The sequence below is a fragment of the Vombatus ursinus genome, unplaced genomic scaffold (assembly GCF_900497805.2).
Source record: "Vombatus ursinus unplaced genomic scaffold, bare-nosed wombat genome assembly UNPS02014799.1, whole genome shotgun sequence".
NCBI lineage: Eukaryota > Metazoa > Chordata > Mammalia > Diprotodontia > Vombatidae > Vombatus > Vombatus ursinus.
Genome location: NW_020954577.1, coordinates 37,523,833 through 37,547,529, shown reverse-complemented (window position 1 = coordinate 37,547,529; position 23,697 = coordinate 37,523,833). Strand labels below are relative to the sequence as shown.

The 23,697-nt window shown below is 41.5% G+C and overlaps 1 protein-coding gene across 8 annotated transcripts in view; it reads left to right on the top strand.

The window, feature by feature from the left end:
• THRB (thyroid hormone receptor beta) overlaps positions 1-10,867 on the top strand; it is a 391,398-nt gene extending 380,531 nt beyond the window's left edge. For all 8 annotated transcript variants that reach the window (XM_027871970.1, XM_027871973.1, XM_027871969.1 and 5 more), the window contains 3 exons: positions 1,840-1,986; positions 5,122-5,380; positions 10,495-10,867. In XM_027871970.1, coding sequence (XP_027727771.1) covers positions 1,840-1,986; positions 5,122-5,380; positions 10,495-10,736 — 648 coding nt within the window. In that variant the 3' untranslated portion in view covers positions 10,737-10,867. The remainder of the gene's footprint in view (positions 1-1,839; positions 1,987-5,121; positions 5,381-10,494) is intronic.
• The last annotated feature ends 12,830 nt before the right edge of the window (positions 10,868-23,697 follow it).

Genomic DNA, 23,697 nt, shown 5'->3' with positions numbered 1-23,697 from the left:
CTTGACTTGGGCAATGAGGAAAGAGGCAGTTAGTGGGGGGCAGTAGTATCTCTCTGTTAGGACATGAAGCTTTTAGCCTGGGTGGCAAGGGTGCCTGCCTTGTCTTGGCTTCAGGTGGAGGTCTACCCTTTCTTTAAAGCCCAACCCAATGTCACCTCCTCCTTGAAGCCTGCCCTGATCCCTGCCTGTGTCAGTCCCAATTTTTCCCTTGACAATCCAATCCAAGACCTCTGCTCCTAGGATCATTTTTAGCTGAAATAGGAAGAAAAGGAAAGTTTCATGAAAAAAGTTAGTTTTGAGCAAAACCCAGAAGAAAGCATGGGATTTAGACTGATGGAAAGGGGGGCATTTTAGAAAGGAGGAATAGTACATAGAGGAGAGCCTGACCATGGCGTATGTGGAAGGAGGGTAAGGTGATTAATCTGAATGGAGGCCAGAATTTGTGTTGGGGAATAGTGAGAAAGAAGGTTGGATAAGTAAGATGGGACCACCTGACAGCAGGCCTCGAATGCAGCACTGAACCCTGTAGATTTAATTTGATCAACAATAGGGGGCCATTGTTCATTCAGTAGGAAAAAAAAACCATGGCAAAATTAAATGTTTGATCAATTGTCCCCTGAAGACAGGACTGGCAAAATTAAATGTTTGGTCAATTGTCCCCTGAAGATTAGCCCTCAGTATTCCATTATCTAGGGCAGCTAAGTGGCTCAGTGGTTAAAGCACCAGGCCTGGAGTCAGGAAGACTCATCTGCCTTAGTTCAAATCTGTCCTTAGATATTTACTACCTGTATGACCCTGGGCAAGTCATTTAACTCTGTTTGCCTCAGTTTCCTCATCTGTGAAATGAGCTGGAGAAGGAAATGGCAAGCCACTCCAGTATCTCTGCCAAGAAAACCCCAAATGGGGTCACAGAGAGTCGAACACAACTGAGAAAATGACTCAAGAACAAAAAATGTAATTATCTACATAGTGGACCCAGAGATTTTCCCCCTCAGTCCAAGCTTCTTAGGACAACCAGAGTAGAGCTCTGAGGCCCAGGTGTGGGCTAGAATTTGCAGTTCCCCAGAGTGGCAGGGCTAACCAGCTGCTAGGCCTAGCCCCAAAGAGCTAAGGCAGAAGCACATCTGTCTCTCCAGCTGGTGGGGCAGAACATCATTTATCATACTCCTTGCTTCAGGCCATAGTTCAATGTTCTTGAAGAACCATCACATCTCAAAACACCCGGAAAACACCTGAGTCACCCTAGATAAATATGCACCTTTTCAAGTGTTCCAGTCCAAAATCCATGTCATTGTTGACCCCTTTCTTTTCACCTATGTTACCATGAACATTGCTTTTTGAGAGCAATTAATTGGGGTACCCTTTATCCCTAGCCATAATGAGTAGAATGTTCCATCCTAATAACATCCTTTCTCTTTCCTCCCAGCCGAGAGAGTATCCTGACATAGCACCTTATGCACAATAAGAGCTTAAGAAATGTTTGTTAAAAATTGAATTGAGTTATACTGGGTTCAGGGAAAATCCAATCTTTCCTACATTCAAAGACTTTTGCATATATTTTCTTTCCACTCTCTTTCTTTCACTGTTCCCTCATCACAGAAATTAAAAACACACACAAATCTGCCCTGGGCCTCCATGTTTTTCTATTCGAACTCTTAGGGTCCTGTTCCCACAATGACTTTGATTTGTATCTTTGACCAAGACAGAGTAAAGAGGTCATTTCATTTTTTTCATGAAAGATATGTATTTTATACCAGGTGAAAATAATCCAGATTTCCTCCTTCTCAGTGAGAGCACTGCCCCTTCTCTATTTAAATGTCTCTGATTTAATATCCTCAGCCTGAAGATATTGGACAAGCTCCGATAGTCAACGCCCCAGAAGGTGGAAAAGTGGACTTGGAAGCCTTCAGCCAGTTTACAAAAATCATCACACCAGCAATTACGAGAGTGGTGGATTTTGCCAAAAAGTTGCCTATGTTTTGTGAGGTAAGGAAATAAATGTGTTTGGAGTTCGTTTTTGCTGGGTTTCTATTTTCCTGTGTTCCTATTCTACAGAACAGATCTATAGACTTCCCCACTAATGGCTATTGTTTACAATCTCATATTACTGAAGAAGAATTTAATCAGTTGAAAGCACCAGTGGAGACAAAATGGAAATATACTCATTAAAATTTGTCATTCCCCACCTTGGTACAGGTGGATGTGATGACCCTCCATTTGTACATCCTAGGAGAAATGGAAGAGCCCAGATGCCTCTAAAATCAAAACTAAAATGGTGCCAGAGGCATAATCTGGTCCATCCCTTTCTCCCAGACAAATTTAAACCATCCCCTAAAGACAGCCTTCTACCCTAAAAAAAATAATAGTAATAATCTGTGTAGAAGGGGGCCGGACAGTTTTCATCCAGCATCCCAGCAATCCTTTCCAAGGTCTAATCTAAATCCTTCCCACTGGCTTTTAAATCCTGTGTGAGACTGGGTTTTCGGCTTTTGGTTTTGTTTGTTTGTTTGTTTGTTTTCCTCTTGGGTGATTGGTTCCTGGCAGGTACTAATTAGTTAGCCCCTCACTTCTGGAAGTAAATTAAATGGAGAGGAGCCCTGGGGTAAGTTTGCCTCTAAAGGAGGGGAGGGGATGGGAGGGAGTGCACAGAATAAAGCTCAGTTTCCTCCCATGGAATAGCCCTCCTCTGTCCAGTCATTTATACCTTGGAACCAAGAGCCAAAGAAGGCCTGAGCTCAGAGACGTCTTGGGATCGCTTTCCACCCCCTGGGTGACCCACTCCCAGGCCACCTGTAGGGTCCCCTCTCCTGATGAGGAGATCTTAAGAACACAGGATTCAGAGTGGAAGGAGCCTGAATAGTCAACCTCTTCTTTATAAGGATAAGAAAATTAGGCACCAAGAGATAACATGACTTGTCCAAGGTCAACCACAACTGAAAACTGGCTGACCGGAGATTCAACCTCAGGTCCTGTGATGCTAAATTCAGTGCTCTTTCCACTATACTAAGGTCTTGAGAAAGGTCCTGGCAATGAGTATGCAGCCTTAGGGCCAAACTCAAGCATAGCTTATGCCTGCCTCACAATAATGACCAACGTTTATATCACACTTTAAGATTTGCAAAGCACTTTATAACATACATATAATCATATTTGATCCTTATGAAGCCCCTATGAGAGAGAGAGAGATGCTATTTTACATTTTACAGGTAAGGAGACTGAGGCTGAGGCAGATGAAGTGACTTGCCCAGGGTCACACAGCTAATAAGTATCTGAGGTAGGATTAGAACTCAAGTCTTCCTCATTCCATGTCCAGGGTTGCACCCATTTTACCACCTAGCTACCTCATGACCCAACACTTCTGGGTTGCCTCTAGCCCTGGTGACAAAAATCTAAATGCAGCCGTTTTTTCTGGGTGCAGAAGACACTCTCGACTATTGTCATTTTCAACTCCCCTGGTATTCTCTTTGCTTTTATTATCAAAGCAATTTCCCGTTCCACCCAGTCTCTAGCCCATAAAGAGGAAATCTATTTCGTTCTCAGCTATTGGTTCAATTCCCACATTGGCCATACCCAAAAATGTATGTCTCATTTTGCATATTGAGCTCATCACTTCTGTAGCAAAGAGCCAGCAGCAAAGGGGTCACCCATCAGTTAAGGAATGGCTGAACAAATGTGTTATATGCGATAGAACACTACCGGACCAGGAGAAAGTGACAGAAAGGACCCCTTCATAGATATCTGAGAAGACTTGTCTGAACTAACAGAGTAAAGAACCAGAAACAATTTGTTATATAACAACAACATTGGCAAAAGAAAAAACTTTCCATTTGTTCAATTTCATTTTAAAGAAAGGTATGAATCACAGAGTGGGAGGGAGACATAGGCCTTTCAGATGGGAGCCCCCTACGTTTTACTGACCTCCCCAGTTTTAGCCTTTTGCTTCCTCTCTTCAGAAGTTAGCAAAGGAAAGAGACCAAGAACGGGCCTCTGACATGACCTAAGAAGGCAGCTCACTGGATAGAGCACCTCGAGCCTGGAGTCAGGAAGGCTTATCCTCCTGAATTTAAACCTGGCCTCAGATACTTACTAGCTGTGTGACTCTGGGCAAGCCATTTCACCCTGTTGGCTTCATCTGTAAAACGAGCTAGAGAAGGAAATGGCAAACCACTCCAGCATCTTTGCCAAGAAAACACCAAATGGGATCACAAAGAGTCAGACATGACTGAAAAGATTAAGCAACAAAGTGGTTCAGTTGACCTTGGCCTAAGTATGACCCCAGAGGCTGGAGTGGACCACTGTCAACTTCCTTTCTCTACTGATGCAGACAAACAATGCCCCACTGGAAAAAGACCAGCTCACCCTTTGTCTGATGGGGTGCTCAATGCATTACTGACTGGGCTATCAAAAATCACCCACAGAAACTGGCCAGGTATATATCCTTTCTGAAGCAGCTTTGACAGGCCCCTCTGATAGGTGTCTTCTGGTTTCTGGCATGTAATCTTTGCCAATAAACATGACTAATGTGTTCTTGAGGAGGCAGGAGGATTCTGGGAGAGTAGCCCTGAGTCCATCCCTCCCGTACCTTTCTTGGAGCCTTCCTGCGAAGAAAACATTTTTGTCAAATGATTGATAGTAATTCCTTGCCCGAGTGCTAGGAGACACTCCCACGAGGGGCCTAAAACCCACTTTTAAAGGAAAAGGTATCTGGCAAGATAGTTTTTATACCTCCTAAAGTGTGGGGCTTCAGAAGTGTTCATTAGGAGTGCAATTTCTGATTATAAATAAGCATTCCATGAGCATAACTTTCCAAACTTCATTAAAATGAGGGTTTCTGTTTCAGGCTTCCCTTGCCAAGATAGTCCCAACTCTAGTCTGTGCACTCTATGGCTGGGAGACATCGTTCTGCACAATGAGCCCTGAACTTACGGTCCCAGGCTCTGGGTTCACATCCCATCTTTGCCACTTCCTACCTTATGACCTTGGGCAATCATTGACTCTCCCTGGGCTTCAGTTCCTACTCTGTAAAATAAGGGGGCTGGACGGCATGAGTCCATTGACATCATTGAGCTACTGCTTGGTTTGTTGACATCTCCTTTACTGATCCTGGCTGATTCTTCCCAGCTGCCATGTGAAGATCAGATAATCCTGCTGAAAGGCTGCTGTATGGAGATCATGTCCCTCAGAGCAGCTGTGCGCTATGACCCAGAGAGTGAGACTTTAACCTTAAATGGGGAGATGGCCGTGACCAGGGGCCAGCTGAAAAACGGAGGCCTTGGGGTGGTGTCTGATGCCATCTTTGACCTGGGCATGTCACTGTCTTCTTTCAACCTGGATGACACTGAAGTAGCCCTCCTTCAAGCAGTCCTGCTCATGTCTTCAGGTGAGGATACTGAGCGAGGTTCCCCATCGCCAACCGGAAATAGAGATACTGCTCTTGAATTTTCATGTTCTCTTGGGCTATGGTTTCATAGCTCATTCCCTCTCCTCTGGGTAGGATTGTCCAATAGATACTAGCCAAGTGGACTCTAGGCCCAAGCTACCTTTGGTCATATTTGTGCAACGGTCCTCTGTCACCCATAGAGAGGCAATGTCGTGGCATCCTGGAATGCATGTTTCACTGAGATTGTCCAACCCTGCTTCTTTCTGTTTTGCTAATATATAGGACATGTGCAGGACTGACTTGGACATTCCATTCTGTTCTCTGTTTTGGATTTGAGGTCTTAAAAGAAGCAGTGGTCAAGGAGTCAGGCACCCCAGATTCTATTCCTGTCTTAACCCTTGTTGTGACTCTTAATTTGAAATGCTTAGTCTAAAGTCACATGGAGCAGTGGGAAAAGTGCTGGATTTTGGAGCAGGGAACCTAGGTTCAATCCTGGTTCTCCCCCTTACTCTTTATGTGACCTTGGATTAGGACTTTCACCTTCCCAGGCCATCGTTTCCCCATTTTACAAATGAGAGGATTAGTCTAGATCAGAAATGCCAAATGTGAGGCCTTGCTGGCTTCCCAAGTACAGCCCAAATCAGATTAAAATGGAATTGGAGAAATGTTTAACAAAATAAATAAAAATATAATACAACATTGATAATATTCATTTGTGGTTTTCTAAGTCCCTGTAGAGTTGATGGTCTAGATGACCCTTATCAACTGCAAATCTATCCTTCCACTTAGCAGACGGCAATCCTGTAATAACATCAAGTATGACAAAGTATGTGACTTTGGACAAGTACTTTCCTTAATGATTTTGCTGTGGTGGTTTCCAAGCTCTCTTCTAGTTCTAGCATTTTGTGATTGTATAGAATAAAATCAGCTGAGCTGATCCTCCTTAGTTAACTCTGTATTAGAATTCTCCATGGAAACACTAAAGGAGTCACCAGTGGCAACACTGGGAGCCCAGTGACCAGCGTTCTGCTCATCTTAGAGTAGGTAAAAAGGAATCTCAGGAGGAGAAGGTTCTAGATCCTGGTAGGGGATCCAAGAAAGCATCCTGAAGAAGGTAGTGGGGTTTTTTCAGAATTTTTTGGGGGGGAGCGAAACAGTTTGGGTTCAGTGACTTGCCCAGAGTCACACCGCTACTAAGTGTTATGTGTCTGAGGCCAGATTTGAACTCAGGTCTTCCTGACTCTAGGGCTGGTACTCTATCCACTGTACCACCTAGCTGCCCCTAGAAGGTAGTGTTTGATCCAAATTTTGAAGGAAGTCGCGATTCTGAGAGGCAGAGAATGAGACCTTAATTAGTCACCCAGTCAAAAATTAAAAAAAAAAAACAAAAACAAACCCACAAAAGTTTTCCAGAGCAAATATTCCCTGTTCATACCCCATGGAGGTCTGGGCTTTGTTCTGAATCAGAGAGGGGTATGGACCATCTGGCTCTGGTTCTGTAGTCTATAGAAGGGGTTTGTGACCTTGTGACCTCTTTAGTAAGGCAAGAAGGTGGCTCCGTGCACAAAGTAATGGACTTAGGGTTAGGAGGATCTAAGTTCAAATCCTGGCTCATTGATGGTTGTGTGATCATCAATGGCTAGACATTATCACTCTCTGCCTCATTTTCCTCATTCATAAAATAGGAATAATAATAGCACTGACCTTATAGGGCTGTTATGAGGATCAAATGAGCTAATAAAGCATTTCACATACCTGGAAGTGCTATATAGATGTTAGCTCGGACTATTTAGGGTTTCTATTGATTGAGTCAGATGCTGCTTTGAGGTCTAAATATTGTAATATCTAGGCTGTCATTGTGGGACAAAGACCAGAGAGGGAAAATCTGGGGCAGGAGAGAACTGTTCCTAGCAGGCAGCAGGCATATCCATTATCAACAAGCATCCTGAAACTTTTATTCCACCCATCTTTAAGAAACAGTCATTTTATTCATTTCCACAATAGTCTATGAACATGACATCTAAAACAATAGAGCAGGATAGCAATGTGTCTCAGAATCATTCTATCCGAGCTCCTTTTAGAAAAAGAGAGAAAGAGAAAACATTAGTAATAATAAACTAAGCATCCACTTGGTGCCAGGGAGGAGACTTGGAAATAGGAAAAGCAAGACAAAACGAATACCAAAATGAAAACCAGAAAGAAATACAAAGACAAAAATGAAACCATCCTGCTCTCAGAGAGCTTCCGTTATCTCACAGGAGCCACTTATGAACAGATAGCAATCCCTCATTTCCTTCAAGATTCAAGTCAAGCACTACTACCTGGCGCCTTCCCTGGCCCGCTCAGCTTCTGGGGGTGTGCTCTCTCCCAAAAGTAACTTTTATTCATTTTGTATGTATTTGATGTAACCTTATATGTGTATACACTGTGTCTTTCCCTTTAGGATGTAACTTCATTGAGAGTTAGGACTGTTTCACTTTTGTCTTTGTATTCTGAATGTCTAGACAATGTCAGGCACATAGTAAGTGCTTAATAAAGGCTTGTTAATTGATTAATTATGGGCATATGCAAAATAAACACCAGGTAAATTGGGAGGAAGGTGCTAATAGCTGAGTTGATCAGAAAAGGCTTCTTGGAGAAGATGGTATTTGACAGTGAGTTTTGAAGGAAACAATGAGTTATCAGAAATGGAGCTGTGAGATGGGAGCAGATTCCAGGCGCAGATGAAAGCCAGAGCAAAGGCATCATTGAGAGGGACTTTGAAAGCCAAATTGAGTTTATATTTGCTCCTAGGCAGCTAAATGACTCAGCAGATAAAGAGTTGAGGCTGGAGTCAGGAAGATCACTGACCTCAGACCCTTAGTAGCTGCATGATCCTGGGCTAGTCACTGAACCTCTGTCTGCCTGTGAAATGGCGATAATAATAGCAGCTGCTTCACAAGGTTTTTGTGAAGATCAAATGAGATAATATTTGTAAAACACCAAGCGCAGTGCCAGGTACATAGTAGGTACTTAACAAGTGTTTGTTTCCCTTCCTAGAAACAATAGGGAGCCATTTGAGTTTATTGAGGAGATGCTTAGACATATCTATGCTTTAGTAAAATCACTTTGGCAGCAATGAGAAGGATGGGTTGATGAAGAGAGAGACAAGAACAATTCAGAAGCTACGGTAATAGTCCAGGCAAGAGATGGTAAGGACCTGAATTAGGTCAGTGGCTTTGATGATAGAGGGTAGGGGATGGATGAGAGCAGTATCGGGCAATTAGAAATGACAATATTTGGCAACTAATTGGAGTTGTGCAGTGAGAGGGTGAGGAGTCAAGGGTTACACCAAAGACGTGAACCTGAGCGTCTGCAAAGATGATGCCACCCTTGGCAGAAATGGGGAAATTTGGAAGAAGGTAACTTTGGCAGTAAAGATAACGAGTTCTGCTTTGGACATGTGGTCTTTGAGATGACCATGGTAGATCCAGTTGGAAATGTCCAATGGGTAGATAGATATGAGCAACTGGAACTCAGGAGACTTCAGTTAAGCTAGATACATAAAGCTGGGAATCATCTGAATAGGAATGATCATTCAATCCACGGGAGCTGAAGAAGTCGCCAACTGAGATATAAAGACCAGAGCTTTGCTTTTATGGGTACAACGAATGCCAGGGGCCAGAATGTGACCAATGCAGTTTCTTTTGTTCAGTTGTTTCAGTCTTGTATGAGTTTTCGTGACCCCATTTGGGGTTTTCTTGGCAAAGATACTAGAGTGGTTCACCATTTCCTTCTTCAGCTCATTTTACAGATGAGGAAACTGAGGCAGTCAGGGTTAAATGACTTGCCCAGGATCATACAGTGTCTGAGGCCAGATTTGAACTCAAGAAGATGAGTCTTCCTGATTCTAAGCCCGGTGCTCTATGCACTATGGCACCACCTAGCCACCCATGCAGATTCTACAACTTATAGTTTGGCAGAGTTGCCTGGTGCCCTAAAAAGTTAAGTGATTTGCTCAGGGTCACATGACAATGCTGTGTCAGCGGCAGGACTTAAACCCAGGTCTTCTTGATTCTAAGGCCAGCTAGCTCCCTATACAATACATGATGTTGCCAACGACAAGACAAATAATAACAATAATAACCAACATTTATACAGTGTTTTATAGTTTTTGCAAAGTGTTTTATATATCTCATGAAATTTGATCCTCACAACGGCCCGGTGAACTTAGGGTTATAGATATTCCTATCCCCATTTTACAGATGAGGAAACTGAGGCTCAGAGCACTTAAGTAACTTGCCCCAAATCATACAGCTAGTAAATTCTGTGGGCGGTTAGGTGGTGCCTTGGTGCACAGAGCACTGGGCCTGGAGTCAAGAAGACTCATCTTCATGAATTCAAATGTGGCCTCAGAAACTTAGTAGCTAACTGTGTGGCCCTGGGCAAGTCCCTTAACTTTGTTTGCCTCAGTTTCCACATCTATAAAATGAGCTAGAGAAGAAAATTGGCAAACTGCTCCAGTCTCTTTGCCAAGAAAACCCCAAATGGGGTCATAAAGAGTCAGAAGTGACTGAAACAAGCAAATAATAAAGTAAATGTCTGAGGTCAGGTTCTATTCACTATCCTATTCATTCTCTCTGATGAAAGGGAAAGATTTTGACTCAGAGAACCTCATTTGAAGTATATTAAATGTAATAAATTGCTATTACACTTTGTTCATCTTTTAAAAAACATTTTCCTAGTATTTACTAACTTATTAGTGTTGGCTAAATCCCCATCACCTACTCTAACGGCCACGAGTCCCTACATTCAGAGTTCTCACTTCCAAGACAAATGATAGCTATATTTTAGTGTTTTATATTTGCAGAGAACCTTATGTAGATTGTCTTGTTTGAGTATTTGAGTCTTACAACAACCCTGTGCAATAGGTATAATGACTATTATCCCTATTTTACAAATGAAGAAACTGAGGCTCAGAGAGTTAGGTGACTTGTCCACAGTCACCCAACTAGTAGTCTCAGAAGCAGATTTAGAACCCAGGCCTTCCCCACTCTAGGTCCAACACTTGACCTCCTCTGCCATGTTGGCTCTTATTGATAAATAACATTTAGATTTTTGCCTCCTCTCCCCAGACCGCCCAGGGCTTGCCAGCATTGAGAGGATAGAGAAATGTCAGGAGGGTTTCCTGCTGGCCTTCGAACATTATATCAATTACCGCAAACACCACGTTGCACACTTTTGGCCAAAGCTGCTGATGAAGGTGACGGACCTACGGATGATTGGCGCCTGCCACGCCAGCCGCTTCCTACACATGAAGGTGGAGTGCCCCACAGAACTCTTTCCCCCTCTGTTCTTGGAAGTGTTCGAGGATTAAGAAGGACTGGTTTGGTTCTCACAGTTCTGACAATGCTACTTATGGGGTGTCATTCCATTCCATTGCCTAGCTCGTTTGTGTTTCTCTGTATCTTGGGGGGAGGGAGGGATTTTTGTTCTCGATGTTGTTGGGAGGGGAAGGCTGTTGTTGGCTTTTTTTTTTTTGCATTGATATACACAGGTGAAAATGTCCCCTGAATGTGGGTACTTGTGACTATCACAGTCCGTCCGCCAGTCCGTGGGTGTGAATGCTTTGAAAATGGCCCAGTAGCAAGGTGGGGAGAAAGCTCAGGAGTTCACCAGCACTAAGTGATCACCAGCGTCCATCCTTCCCCAGTCGATGGTGATGTAAAGCTGCAAAACAATGAGTGACACACTCTGTTGTCTTGACTTAGTGAAGGACTTTATCGATTAGGTTCCATTTTGTAGGGCACAAAGAAATCTTGCAATGAATGTAGCATCCATGTACATGTCCCCTCCCCCCGAGCTGATCCATAGTATCTCAAATCCTCACTCTTGCTTATTTCCTTAAGACATCCATCCCCTTCCTGCCCAAATAGACCTAGGACTTGGAGTGGGACTTTAGGAGGCCTTTAGTCCAAAACCTTCCACTTTACAGATGAGGAAACTGAGTCCCAGAGGGGTTAAGTGATTTGTCCAGAGACACGTGCCCATTAAGTGAAAGAGCTGGGATTTAAAGCCCAAGGACCTCTAATTCAAAACCCAGCATTTTTTCCCACTGTACTATGAATTATACCTTGGATATATGACCATAAGGATATCTGTTCTCTATCAAGTCACATATATCTTTCAATGGATTGTTTCTGTGATCCTTGTTGAGTTCACGCTCAACGCAGGGAGTAAATCAAAGATGTAGATGGGTTTGTTGAACTAATGGAGTACATACATTATGGGGCGAGGAAGGGGTTGTGTGATCACAAGGAAATTGGAAATCAATGAGAAGGCCAAGGATTCTGCAATGCACAGAACAGTACTGGTTACAAGAGGCAACCACTGGGTTTGTTTTGAAGGAAACTTGAACATGAACTCAACAGATTTACCGAATGTGGTCACTTTTTAATGGCGGTGGTTATTCCACATTGTCACCGAAGTTATGTGCCCTGATTGCCCGAGTGAGAGGTGATCCTGGCTGAGCTGACAACCACTTTCCCTGCAGATTAAATCTTCTGATCAAAGGTAGCAATACAGTATCAATCTGAGTCTGGTTGAGGAAGTGTTCCAAGGAAAGAGTTGAGCTCGAGTTAGGCTCAAGGCAGAAGAAAAATGAGATATCCAACGGTCCCATTGTAAACTGGTACTTTATAGAAAGCCTCCCGTTACTCTGAGACGTGTATTAAAAAAATCACATAAAAAAAGACATGCATAAAATCAAAAGATCACAGATGTGGAGCTGGAAGAAAGCTCAGAGGTCACCTTTCATTTTACAGATGAAGAAATTAAGGCCCAGAGAAATTGATTGACTTAGCTAAATTCACACCACTGAACAATGTGTGAGGATTTGAACTCCTTGTCCTCTGTCTTTGCAGCCAGTAAGTACATCCTGCTGTCATTCCCCATTCCTAGCCCTTCTTTTTCCAGACTTAAAAAAATCTATTGCAAGAACCTGTTTTTGTTTTGAAATCAGACTTAGAACATTGAATTTTCACTGTATCATACAGCAGGAAAGCAGGATTTGAACCTAGCTGCAGATCCATGTCATTTCCACTATAGCACACTGCCCCTCTCACCAACACCAATAAATTTCCCCTGAATCCCTGTGTAGAGCTTGATCGTCATTTACTAGACAAAGATAAATTTTCACCTCTTTTCATCTTATTTTTTTTGTACTATTGTTCCAGAAGAGTATTCAGAATGGAGGTACCTGCAGGCTGGAAGCTGGGTGGCACAGTGGATAGAGCACTGGGCCAGGAGTCAGGAAGATCTGAGTTCAAATTTGGCCTTAGACACTGACTAGCTGTGTGACCCTGGGCAAGTCCTTTAACCCTGTTTGCCTCAGTTTCCTCATCTGGAGTAGGAAATGGCAAACCACTCCTGTATCTTTGCCAAGAAAACCCCAAATGAGATCATGAAGAGGTGACACAACTTTGCCCCCAAATCATTAAGAGAAATGGTAAATATTAGAAAATGTTACATGTGGAAAATCAGATAGTGAATTGCCACGTTGACTTCTCTTTTTCCGTAAGATGACAGAGTTTTACTAGATGGTCTTCCTTCCAGCTCTAAATCCTCTGATGCCATGATTTTACGATCCTATTCAACCATCTGCAAGCTTTTATTACGTGCCTACTATGTGTCAGGCATTAGGAATACCAAGCAAAAACAAAATATTCCTTCCCTCAAGGAGTTTATAATTCTAATCTTATGAATTTCAGCAAATCAAGCAAAAATGTGTTCATTGATTTGGAATTAATCTAAATTATGTAATAGGTAAATTACAGGTAGACTCATCTTTTTATTAACTCATCCAGTAAAATTTAGAAACTGCAAGGCAGTTTCAAATCAAACAGTAAGAGACTCCCCAAACCCCACTGATTAGTTGCATTCAAAGAGCAGCATGGGGTAGTAGAAGGTGTTCCAGATTGGACATTAGGAGCCTGGGCTTCTGGTCTCCACCTCTCGAAGCCTGTTTCTCATCTATAAAATGACATGGTCATACTAGATGGTCTCTGACAGTCCCTTCTAGCTCTCAGATTCTATGAAAATTCAGAAACCTCAGAAAATTCAGAAAAATTCAAAAATTCAGAAAATAATATTTTCTTCTTACAAACATCTTCCATTAGACTAGCACTAATTTTATAAGCAGAGAATTGATTCACATTCCTCTTAACTAAGAACTAATTACAAGTGAAGTAGGGAGAAAGTAAGGGGCAGCTAGGTGGTTCAGTGGATAGAGCACTGGCCCTGAAGTCAGGAGGACCTGAGTTCAAATCCAGCCTCACACCAAACACTTGACACTTACTAACTGTGTGACCATGGGCAAGTCACTTAACCCCAATTGCCTAAAAAAAAAAAAGAAATAGGGAGAAAAAGACAAGATATTCATCCTGAGAGTGGGGGATGAAAGGTACCAAATAACCAGAGAGAAATAAGTAATAGAAGGTTTGGAAAGGGAAAATAATTCAGAATATGCCAACCAAGCAATGAGTTGCAAGGGCATGGTTCCTTTAGGAGTGATGCCTGGTGGAAATTCACTAACTACACAGAGGAATCAAAACTCTAACAAAAGCCTTGGTGCACTTTTAAGCTATTAAAGCTTAATCAGGTACTGAATTGTTTTAAGCTATTATAGCTGCCCTAAGACATTTGGGACAATCTATATAGTCCCTACTCTGTTATCTACTCCTGGATTGTTGGAATTTATCTTCTCCATTCAAATTTCACCAAGTCAGCATCCTTAAGTAGTTGCTTAGCCGAGATCTCAACTCCCTCTTTGCAATAGAAACATATGGCCATCTGCTCTGCTTCTGGAAAGGATCGAAAGAAGACAGAACTTACACCAATCCAAGAAAGAGCAGGCTATTCAAGGCATGGAGTGAATTGTGGGGGAAGGGCAGGGTGGGGAAACTGGATGGGTTCCCAGCTCTTCTTGGATTGGTTACTCCCAATATAGCATTGTTATTTTCCAAGTGAATTCTAAGTGAAAAAGCAAACACACCTCTATTTGCTATGTGACACCGGATAAGTCACTTAACCTCTCTAGGCCTGTTTCTTTGTCTATAAAATGAGGGGGCTGGACTCAGTAACCTCTAAAGCCACTTCTAGGTCTAATGTTATGCTATGATCCTTTGTGTAATGGAAAAGTCGTGTCTAAAGCTTAACAAAAAGTCCCTCTGGGATTACCCATGCCTCCATTGATGCGAACCCCCACAGTTGGTCCCATGCAAAGCGTGCTTAGGCTGCATCAACATAGCACAGAGGAAGAGATTACTTGACAGTTATCCTGCTATTCTGATTAATGTAACAGCCAGACTGATTTTGGCCTGAAACCTTAAATCTAAATTGGTCTGGGTGACTATTTACGCTGGTTAAATCATTTGGAAAGGGGTGAGCTTTGGAAGTCCTGTTCACAATGTATCAACCTCAGTCTTTGTATATCACACTCAACTACGCAAGCCATCTCAGAACTCCATCCCATGAAAGCTAATTGTGAGGGGGTGCCTTGGATTTTTTTTCCCTTATGCCAGGACTTTAGATTCAAGTATATCTCTGGATGAACAGAATTTTCCTCTTGCCTTTGAGGATGACATTCTAATGAATCTGAAGATTTCTGTGGGACCAGATTTCTCACTTATAAACCCCTTAACTATGGGGAATGTTTGGTGTGTGTGATCTCTATTTCCGCTCATCAGCTTAGCAGTATTTCCAAGCCCACTGCAAATGTCGATCTCTTCGTTTCCTTCATGGTTCTACCAAAAACACCGTGTGCCGCAGCCGAGCTTTTTGTGGTCAAGTGAGCTTTGCTCCTTAGCAACGTGCTTCAAATTTTAACTCCCCGGTCCTGCGATGTACAGACATCTGGGTCTGGAGCAATGCCTATGCAGTTTTCCATGTGCTAATTATATGGTAGGTAACACTCTGCCAAGCTCTAGGATTTTTAGAAACCCAACTTTGCTCCAACCACGCTAACCGTGAGCTTTTCTTGTGACTTGGGTGTATAAGCATCAACAATCTTCCTGTCCCCTCCTCCCTACCCCATTCCCAAATCCTGCCTTTTTGGAACTGCTGGTCACTCTCAAAATGTGTCATTGTTAGTGATGTATTTTTATTCTATGGAACGCTAATCTGTTTGTGTCATACTGACCTTAAGTTGCATGAATCATAAATTTGAAAATCAATCTTACGGTTTTGAAATGTAGCCAGCATTTGTAAGGCTAAACCTTTTTCATTAACTGAATTTCAATGAGCAACCAAGGAATATTTACCCTTCAAAAGGAGAGCAAAGGCAAACATTTGAAATTATGTCACCCTTTTCAATGACTAAGTCCATCAGGTCCTCAAATAAGCTCTTAATTTTTCCTGTTATTTGAATAATATGGAAATATTAATGTAGTGTTTCTTTTGATAGCAAGATAATATGATCGGTATTTAAATTTTATAGAAAATGAATTTTATCATACTGTGATGTAGATATTTATTTTCCAGGTAAGAAGCCACCCAGTATGTATTTTTTACAATGGAAAATTTTGCTTTTAATCTTAAAAAAATAAAAAAAATTAAAACATAAAAAATACAAATATACATGAAACAAACTTAAAAAAAAGGTTTGGCCTTATCACAGAATTTTTCCTGTGCTATATCAATGTTTGCAGATGCAAAAAGTATGAATTTCTCTTGTGTCTCCACATTGACATTGTATGTCGCCTTCAGAAGCATTACTGTGCAGGTAAAAATACGCTGTTTGTGTCTTTCCATCACACAGTTTACCTACTTTAAAAAAAAAAAAAAGGAAACCCTTCTTATGCACAAGACAATCAAAGATATGTCTGTATCCTTCCAGGACACAGATAGAACTCTTGTAATTATTGAGCACAATGTAAGACAGAAAGAAAAAAAAGACACTCGAATTATACAGGTAATGTTGGTCTAGAAAAACGTCAGGGCATGAATAAGCTGACCTCCTGCTACCTTTTTCCTCTTTGGATTCCTCCTTCTGAACTTGGCATTTTTTGATAACCAAATTAGCCCTTCAGGAAAGTGCTTTCCTGAAAGAAAACTACCCTCCTTGGTTCCCTTTTCATGCCCTGAAAACAAGAGAAATCACCATGATCGAGTGTAAGCTTTTCAGTCTTTGGATGATGTATTTTTTTTTTTTTTTTGCAAACAGTGTTAAGTGATATTGCTAGATTGGTAATATTTTTTCAGCCTCAAAGTATATTAAAGAAAAAAATCTGTGATTGAAATGTTTTAAACTATCCAAAAGAGAAAATTTGTATATTTGGGGAAAAAATGAATTTTTACATAGCTTTTGTATGCAGATATTAAAATGTAATTATGAATATAGCGGGCATAGATAAACTTGTAAGCTTAAATTCAAAAAAAGAAAAAGAAAAGAAAAGAAAGAAAAAAGCTTATAACTGAGAAAACATAACTTTTCCTGTCTCTTTCTTTATGAGTCACTCATTAAATAATCAGAAGGCTACCTCAAATGGTAAAATGTTAATCAGATGGGATAGCAATCCAAAGACTTCATTTACAAACCTGTGCTGGTGTCCTAAGGTGAACCAGGGGAGGTACAGTTATCCTTTGCACAGCAAGGAGGGTAGGGACAGGTGCCCTCACAATCTGGAAAATCCATGTAAAATTTTTTGGCCCTCCCTTTGTACCAGAGAAGTCTGAATTATTATGGTATTAAAAGATAAGATATGTTGATATCATAGAATACTATACATATATTTTATGCATTTCTGAGTTTCTAATTTTTTTCTGTGTCGTCTGCTGGCCTATGTGTTGAAAACTCCCCCAAAATTCCCATTTAATTTCTTATACCAGCCCGAGATATATGGAAACCGGGATGGGGAAAGTCACGATGTGGAAGAGATAACTGTAAATGGACCAGAAAAGACTGGACCAGGGCGGGGGGGGAGGGGTGTAGGTGTGCTGGTAAATGTTTACCGATGGCCTTTCTGAAACACCTGACACTTTAAAATTTAATTTGCCTTATTAACATTTTCTCTGCTGCTTTCTTAAGCCTAGACAATCAACAAAACAGTAAATCAAGCTCTGATTTGTGGTCTTTGCCAATTTCCAAAGCATAAATACTCACACTGAAAATCCTGGTTTTAGCTGGCTCCATCACACCCCTGGAAGCTGGGGGGAAGGTGGGGGAAGAGGGGAAAGGAGGCGGAGTAAGTAAGCAGTCTAGACACAAGCAAGAAAAACAGCACAAAGATTGGGCACATGGGTAGGTACTAATTTGCAACTCAGCAGAAGATCGCACGGAAAGGGACCTACTTAGTACAGTCGCCCTTTTCAATCTCTTGTCCCAACTGTTCCCCAGTAACTTCTGGAGGAAAAAATATTGATGTGTACACGTCCATTGATGACATCCAGTCAAGTCTCTTAATCCTTCTGCATCTGACTCTCCGGGTGATGCCTCACGCACAAGGAAGTCCAAGGTTGAACACTACTAAACCCAGCTAGTCAATCAGTATTTATTAAGCACGTATTATTTGCTCAGCACTGGGGATACAAAAAGAGGGGGAAAAAACAGTCCCTGCCCTCAAGGAGTTTACAGTCTAATAGAGGAGACTACAAGCAAACAAATAGATAGAAACAAAAATCTAAGAACCAAATACTAAAGCTTGAACGTGAAGAGAACCAATGGAAGATAAAACTTTCCAAATAAAGTCTTTTACTTCTTTTCTTTTTTCTTTTTCTTTTCAAAGAAAAGAAACACATTTATCAAAATAGCAAAACATAGGAAAATATGTACCAGATGGTAGAGTGTGAAGGAGCTCTGTCATTGAGAGAAAGGTAATGATCTCACTAAAGGGAAATTCCCTGAATTCACAGGTCCCTGCCCAGGAGACCCCATTTTTTCCACTTAAGTACTGAGCTCCACTAGAAAACTCTAAAAACCTACATTTTGTTATAGTACTACTGCTTCATTCAGTTCTACGTTGTCAGTCTGCATTGCGACAGCTTTGCCTAAGGACCTACCTAGCATGGTGACAGGACAAAGAAAGATGAGTCAAGTTTTGAAGAGTTTTCACAGACTTCCACAACTACAAGTCAGCCTCACTTTGGGTATACTCATATAGAAAGGCTTAGTTGTTTTGGTTTTGTTTTGTTTTTTTTTAAATCCACTAGCATTCATGATTCCTTTTACACCAAGGGACTTCTCCTGCACATTTGGTGGAAGCCAAAGCAACAATCTGAAGAAGTTAGAGAAAATCTAACCTTCAAAGAGAGACCCAAGTATATGGAAGTGGTCACTGGGTTATTTGTAGCTTGTTATATACTTCAAATTCATGTGTTGATTTACTAAGCATTTGTTAAGCACCTACTATTTACCAGACACTGTGCTAGGTACTAGAGAAACACATTTTTAAAAAGAAAACAGTCTCTCCCCTCAAAGGGAGAGAAGAGCAGCTATCTAACTCTGTGTGTGTGTGTGTGTGTGTGTGTGTGTGTGTGTGTGTGTGTGTGGAGAGAGAGAGAGAGAGAGAGGAGGGAGAAAGAGAGAAAGAGGAAGGGGAGGGAAGGAGAGGAAGGAGAGAGGGAGAGAGAGAGAGAGAGAGAGAATAATTGCTAGGGATTGGAGGAAAAGTACTAGCAACCAAGGCAGGATAAGTGTCCCTTAAAAGGTGATATTTAAGCTAAGCCTTGAAGGAGGCCAGGTTTGATAGAGTCATCTGGAAAAAAAAAGTGGGGGCAAACTTAGCTATTCTCAACAATACAATGATCCAAGATAATCCCAAAGGACTAATGATGAAGCATGCTATCTATTTCCAGAGAAAGAGCTGATATTGATTGAGTACAGACTGAAACACACTGTTTTTCACTTTTTTTAAATTTTATTTGAGTCTTCCTGTACAAAATGACTAATATGGAAATGTTTTACATAATTATACATGTATAACCTACATCTGATTATTTACTGGCTCAGGGAAGGGGAAGGGGAGGGAGGAAGGGAGGGAGGGATAAAATTTGGAACTCAAAATTTTAAATAAGAATGTCAAAAAATTGGGCGGGGTGGCGACTGGCAAAACACATTTACCTGCTACACAGAATCTGATCATGAATTTAGCATGGGAGCAGTTGCCAACCTCTGTAAATGTATCCCTGGGTTCCTGGGCTCCCCACCCAGATCCTCACTGATTAAGAAAACACATACTGCCAGAAAGACACATGGATTTAGTAAAGCCTTTAAATCAATTTGAATTTTATTCATCACAATGTTATCTACATACATTTGACACACACACACACACACACACACACACACATATATATATACACATACATATATATATATATATACATACAAGACACTTATTCAGTCTGCTGAAGATGTTTGCTTCTGTATTATGCTGAGTCACACACAGGGTTTGTTGGGTTTGTTGGAGCTAAATAAAGATCAAAGTGACCATTATTGGTGTACATGTGGATTCATAAACTCCAGGCAATAACTCTAAGGTTCCCTAAGGATTCCAAGGACCAAAGGTTGACAAGCACCGAAGTATAGTATTCAGGAACCAGCGTTCTTTAAATCCTATGCCAAAGGGGAAGAAATTTCCATTCATCTGTGGGATATCTACTGAATACCTGGAGCAAGGACATGACCAGTACGAGTACTTAAACATTCCAGTTCCAAACAGTGAGAATTCCCCAAAGACTTATAATCCACTCTGTGGTAAGCCTTTTTCATTATGTACTTTTTAAATGGCTGGACAATCAATGAAGACTGATTATTCATTTGCCTAAATCTTCTTCCAGGTGTTACATGAGAGGTTCCAAAGGAGAGGGACTGTTTGCGCATTGACCAAAGCAGAATCCGTCTTACATTGAACCTTAGGAATCTTGTTGGTGATTTTCATTACATCATAAGGCCAAAAATCTTTTCGTGTGAACACATCTCTGAAATGGAAGTGGAAGTCATGGGAAAAGTACAGTTCTCTATAGATCTGTTTTTAAAACATACTCAGGAATACATCTAATATATAAAATGGGACAGGTTCATTCAATAAATATTTTGTTCAATGAGCATCTATTGAATGCCTACTATTTATAGACATTTGGAGAAATCAAAGATTGCATAGACGTAGTCCCTGACTTCACGGAAGTTACTTATGTTCTGCCGTAGATGCTCTGTCCATTGAAGTACTGTAGGTTTCTCCTTTTCTTTTGATTTTCCTCCAAATGGAGGTCTTGCCCTTTCCCATAATTCCCATCTCAATAATGGGAGATGATGAATATCGCATTAAACAGAAGAATTGATGTAGCCCCTTCTTAGCACATGTCAGTGTCCCCCCAGTGGGCAGCTTCATTGGCTGCTGTGAGAGAGAAGAAGAATGGGGCAGTAGGTGGTGCAGTGGATAAAACTCTGGCCGTGGAGTCAGGATGACCCGAGTTCAAATCTGTCCTCAGACACTTGACACTTACTAGCTGTGTGATTCTGGGCAAGTCACTTAACCCTGATTACCTAACCAAAAGAGAGAGAGAGAGAGAGAGAGAGAGAAAGAGAGAAGAATATTTAGAACAGAGCAAGACACTGCAGTGTTGAGCCACCCTGAAGAAGAACATGACCTCCCAGCATCCTGCTATAGAGATGAAGGATACAAGGATCTGGTCAGGCCTCTTTTCCACCTAGACAAACTTTCTTTTCCAGGTCTCCACCTTCACTTGAAATTTGGATGAGTCCTTTTGGATGAAGCCTTTTAGTTTTACGGAGAGATGCTCCCAAGAGAGTCTGAAACGTTTGTTTTTAGTTTGGAGATCAAGTCTTTCTTTTCCATAGAACATCACATTAAAAAAAAGGGGGGGGGAGCATTCCTTATTCCTCTGAACGGTCCCAGGAAATGGGAATTCAAAAGGATTTTCAGTAGGGACAGTCTGAGCAGCAGGCAGGGTATGGCAAGCAAATCACCTTTTCACCATATCACTGAGCTAATACCTGACATTTATATAGTGCTCTTAGGTTTACAAAACACTTCCCTCATGATTGCCCTGTGAGAAGGAAGGGAGGAAGGAAGGAAGGAAGGAAGGAAGGAAGGCAGGAAAGAAAGAAAGAAAGAAAGAAAGAAAGAAAGAAAGAAAGAAAGAAAGAAAGAAAGAAAGAAAGAAAGAAAGAAAGAAAGAAAGAAAGAAAGAAAGAAAGAAAGAAAGAAAGAAAGAAAGGAAGGAAGAAAGAAAGGAAGGAAGGAAGAAAAAAGGAAGGAAGGAAGGAAGGGCAAAGAAGGAAAGAAAAGACAAGGAAAGGAAGAAGGAAGGAAAGAAAGAAAAAGGAAGAGAGAAAGAAAAGAAAATGAGGAAGACAGAAAAGAAAGAACATTTTTTATAGTTGGTAAAGGGCACTTCACTTTTTATGCTACATTTCTCTTTTGCTATGTTTCAGCAACACATTTAATAGTCATTAATAGAAAGAATGAGAAGCAGCTTAGCCTACTGGACACAAAGCTAATCTTGGTTCCAGGAAGGCCAGATTTCAAGTCCTTCCTCCAGCATTTACTGGTTAAAGAAGCCACTTCAAAAGGCTCTAGGCAACTCTCTAAGACTAGAAGGTCAAGAGGATGCTGCCTTGGTAGAGGGTTTCCACATTTGAGAGTTCACTGTACAAATGAGATCAGATATCCTGTCCCTATCCCCTAATAGGAGGAAAGGAAAGGAATATCCATATTGGAAAGTTGTCTAATGTTTTTGTTGGATTCCATAGAATTGGATGGGTAGAGAAAAAATTTCTTCCCATACATGCCTTCCTAAATATATGCGTGTGTACATATACATGTACATGTGTGCATACCACCTATATACCACATCAGGTGATTGAATTTCAACCTTTAGCATCCCGCATAATATGGATAATAACAAGCTTTCAAAGAGACTTGGAGACAGATTCTAGGCTTCTTCTCCACAACTGAAAGTCAAAGCAAAATAGACCCTTTGCACTACAAGGTTTCTGATAGTTCAAAAACTAAGCAGGGCCCATTTACTGGTAAGTGGACCTCCCTATGAGAATTAAGTTGAACTTTGGAAAATTCAAGTCCCTTCTCCAGCTAGAGGAGGAGGAAAAAGAGGAGGAGGAGGAAGAGGAGAAGAAGAAGAAGGGGGGGGGAAGGAAGGAAGGCAACCATCAGCAAAATCAGCCACTCCATGCTGAGAGCTGCCGCACCAAAGTGTGCACCATGGTGGCTGAGCCAAGATGGCTCCCATTTTCATTTTTTAGTTAGGTAACACTACGTTGCTCTTCGACTGCTGAGAGCCGCCACTTCCCTAGGCTTTTCTTCCTGTAGGAAGAGAAGAGAAAGGAAGGGGGAAAAAAGGAAGAGAAGGGAAGGAAGGGGTAATGGGAAGAGAAGGAGGGAAATTGTACATTCAGGACATATAACATAGTTTTGGGAAACATCATAAAGAGTTCATCAAAAGGTTGACCACCAGGCAATTTCTTTTTTCAACAGGCAACAACTTTGAAACTTTCTACTCAGATATCTCAGAGGGATCGCTATCTACACTAGTGAAAGGATGACCTGCCATATGACCTCTGAGGGCGTGAAGTGAGAGACTTTGTCTGTATACGTATAGATTATGTCTTATATAGCAAGCACGACTGACCTGGAGACTTTGGGGCAACATCTTCATTTTAGACTCGTAAATCCAGAGCTGGAAGAGATCTCAAAGATCCCTCTTCTTACAGAGAAAACTGAAGCCCAGGAAGGAAAGTGACTTGCAGAAGGTCACACAGGTAGTAAGGTACAGAGAGATTTGAATGCAGGTCCACTGGCTCCAGAGCTAGCACTCTCCACTCCCAGTCACTTAAAGCATCGATTTTCTTTAGGAAGGAAACAAGCATTTATTAAGCACCTACTATGTGTCAGGCACTGTACTGAGCACTTTACAAATATCTCATTTGATCCTCACAACAACCCTTAGAGGTAGGCACTGTTATTATCCCCATTTTCGCAGTTAAGGAAGCCAAGGCAGATAGTGGTTAAGTGACTTGCCCAGAGTCACACAGCTAGGAAGTGTCTGAGGCTGGATTTGAACTCGGGCCTTCCCGACTCCAGGTCCAGTGAGCCATTCACTGAGCCACCTGGCTACCTCTTTAGGCTGTGTCCAAAAGAGCAAATCAGCCTGTTGATTTGGACAGTTGAATCAAATAACCCCTTTGTGGCTGGGCAAAGAGGGCATGGGTTGATCCCTCAGGGCAGTGATTTAATGTGGTGCAGACCGGTCTGAACTCAGATATCTCCCAGAATCTCTCCTGGTTGTCTTGGGTCATAAAG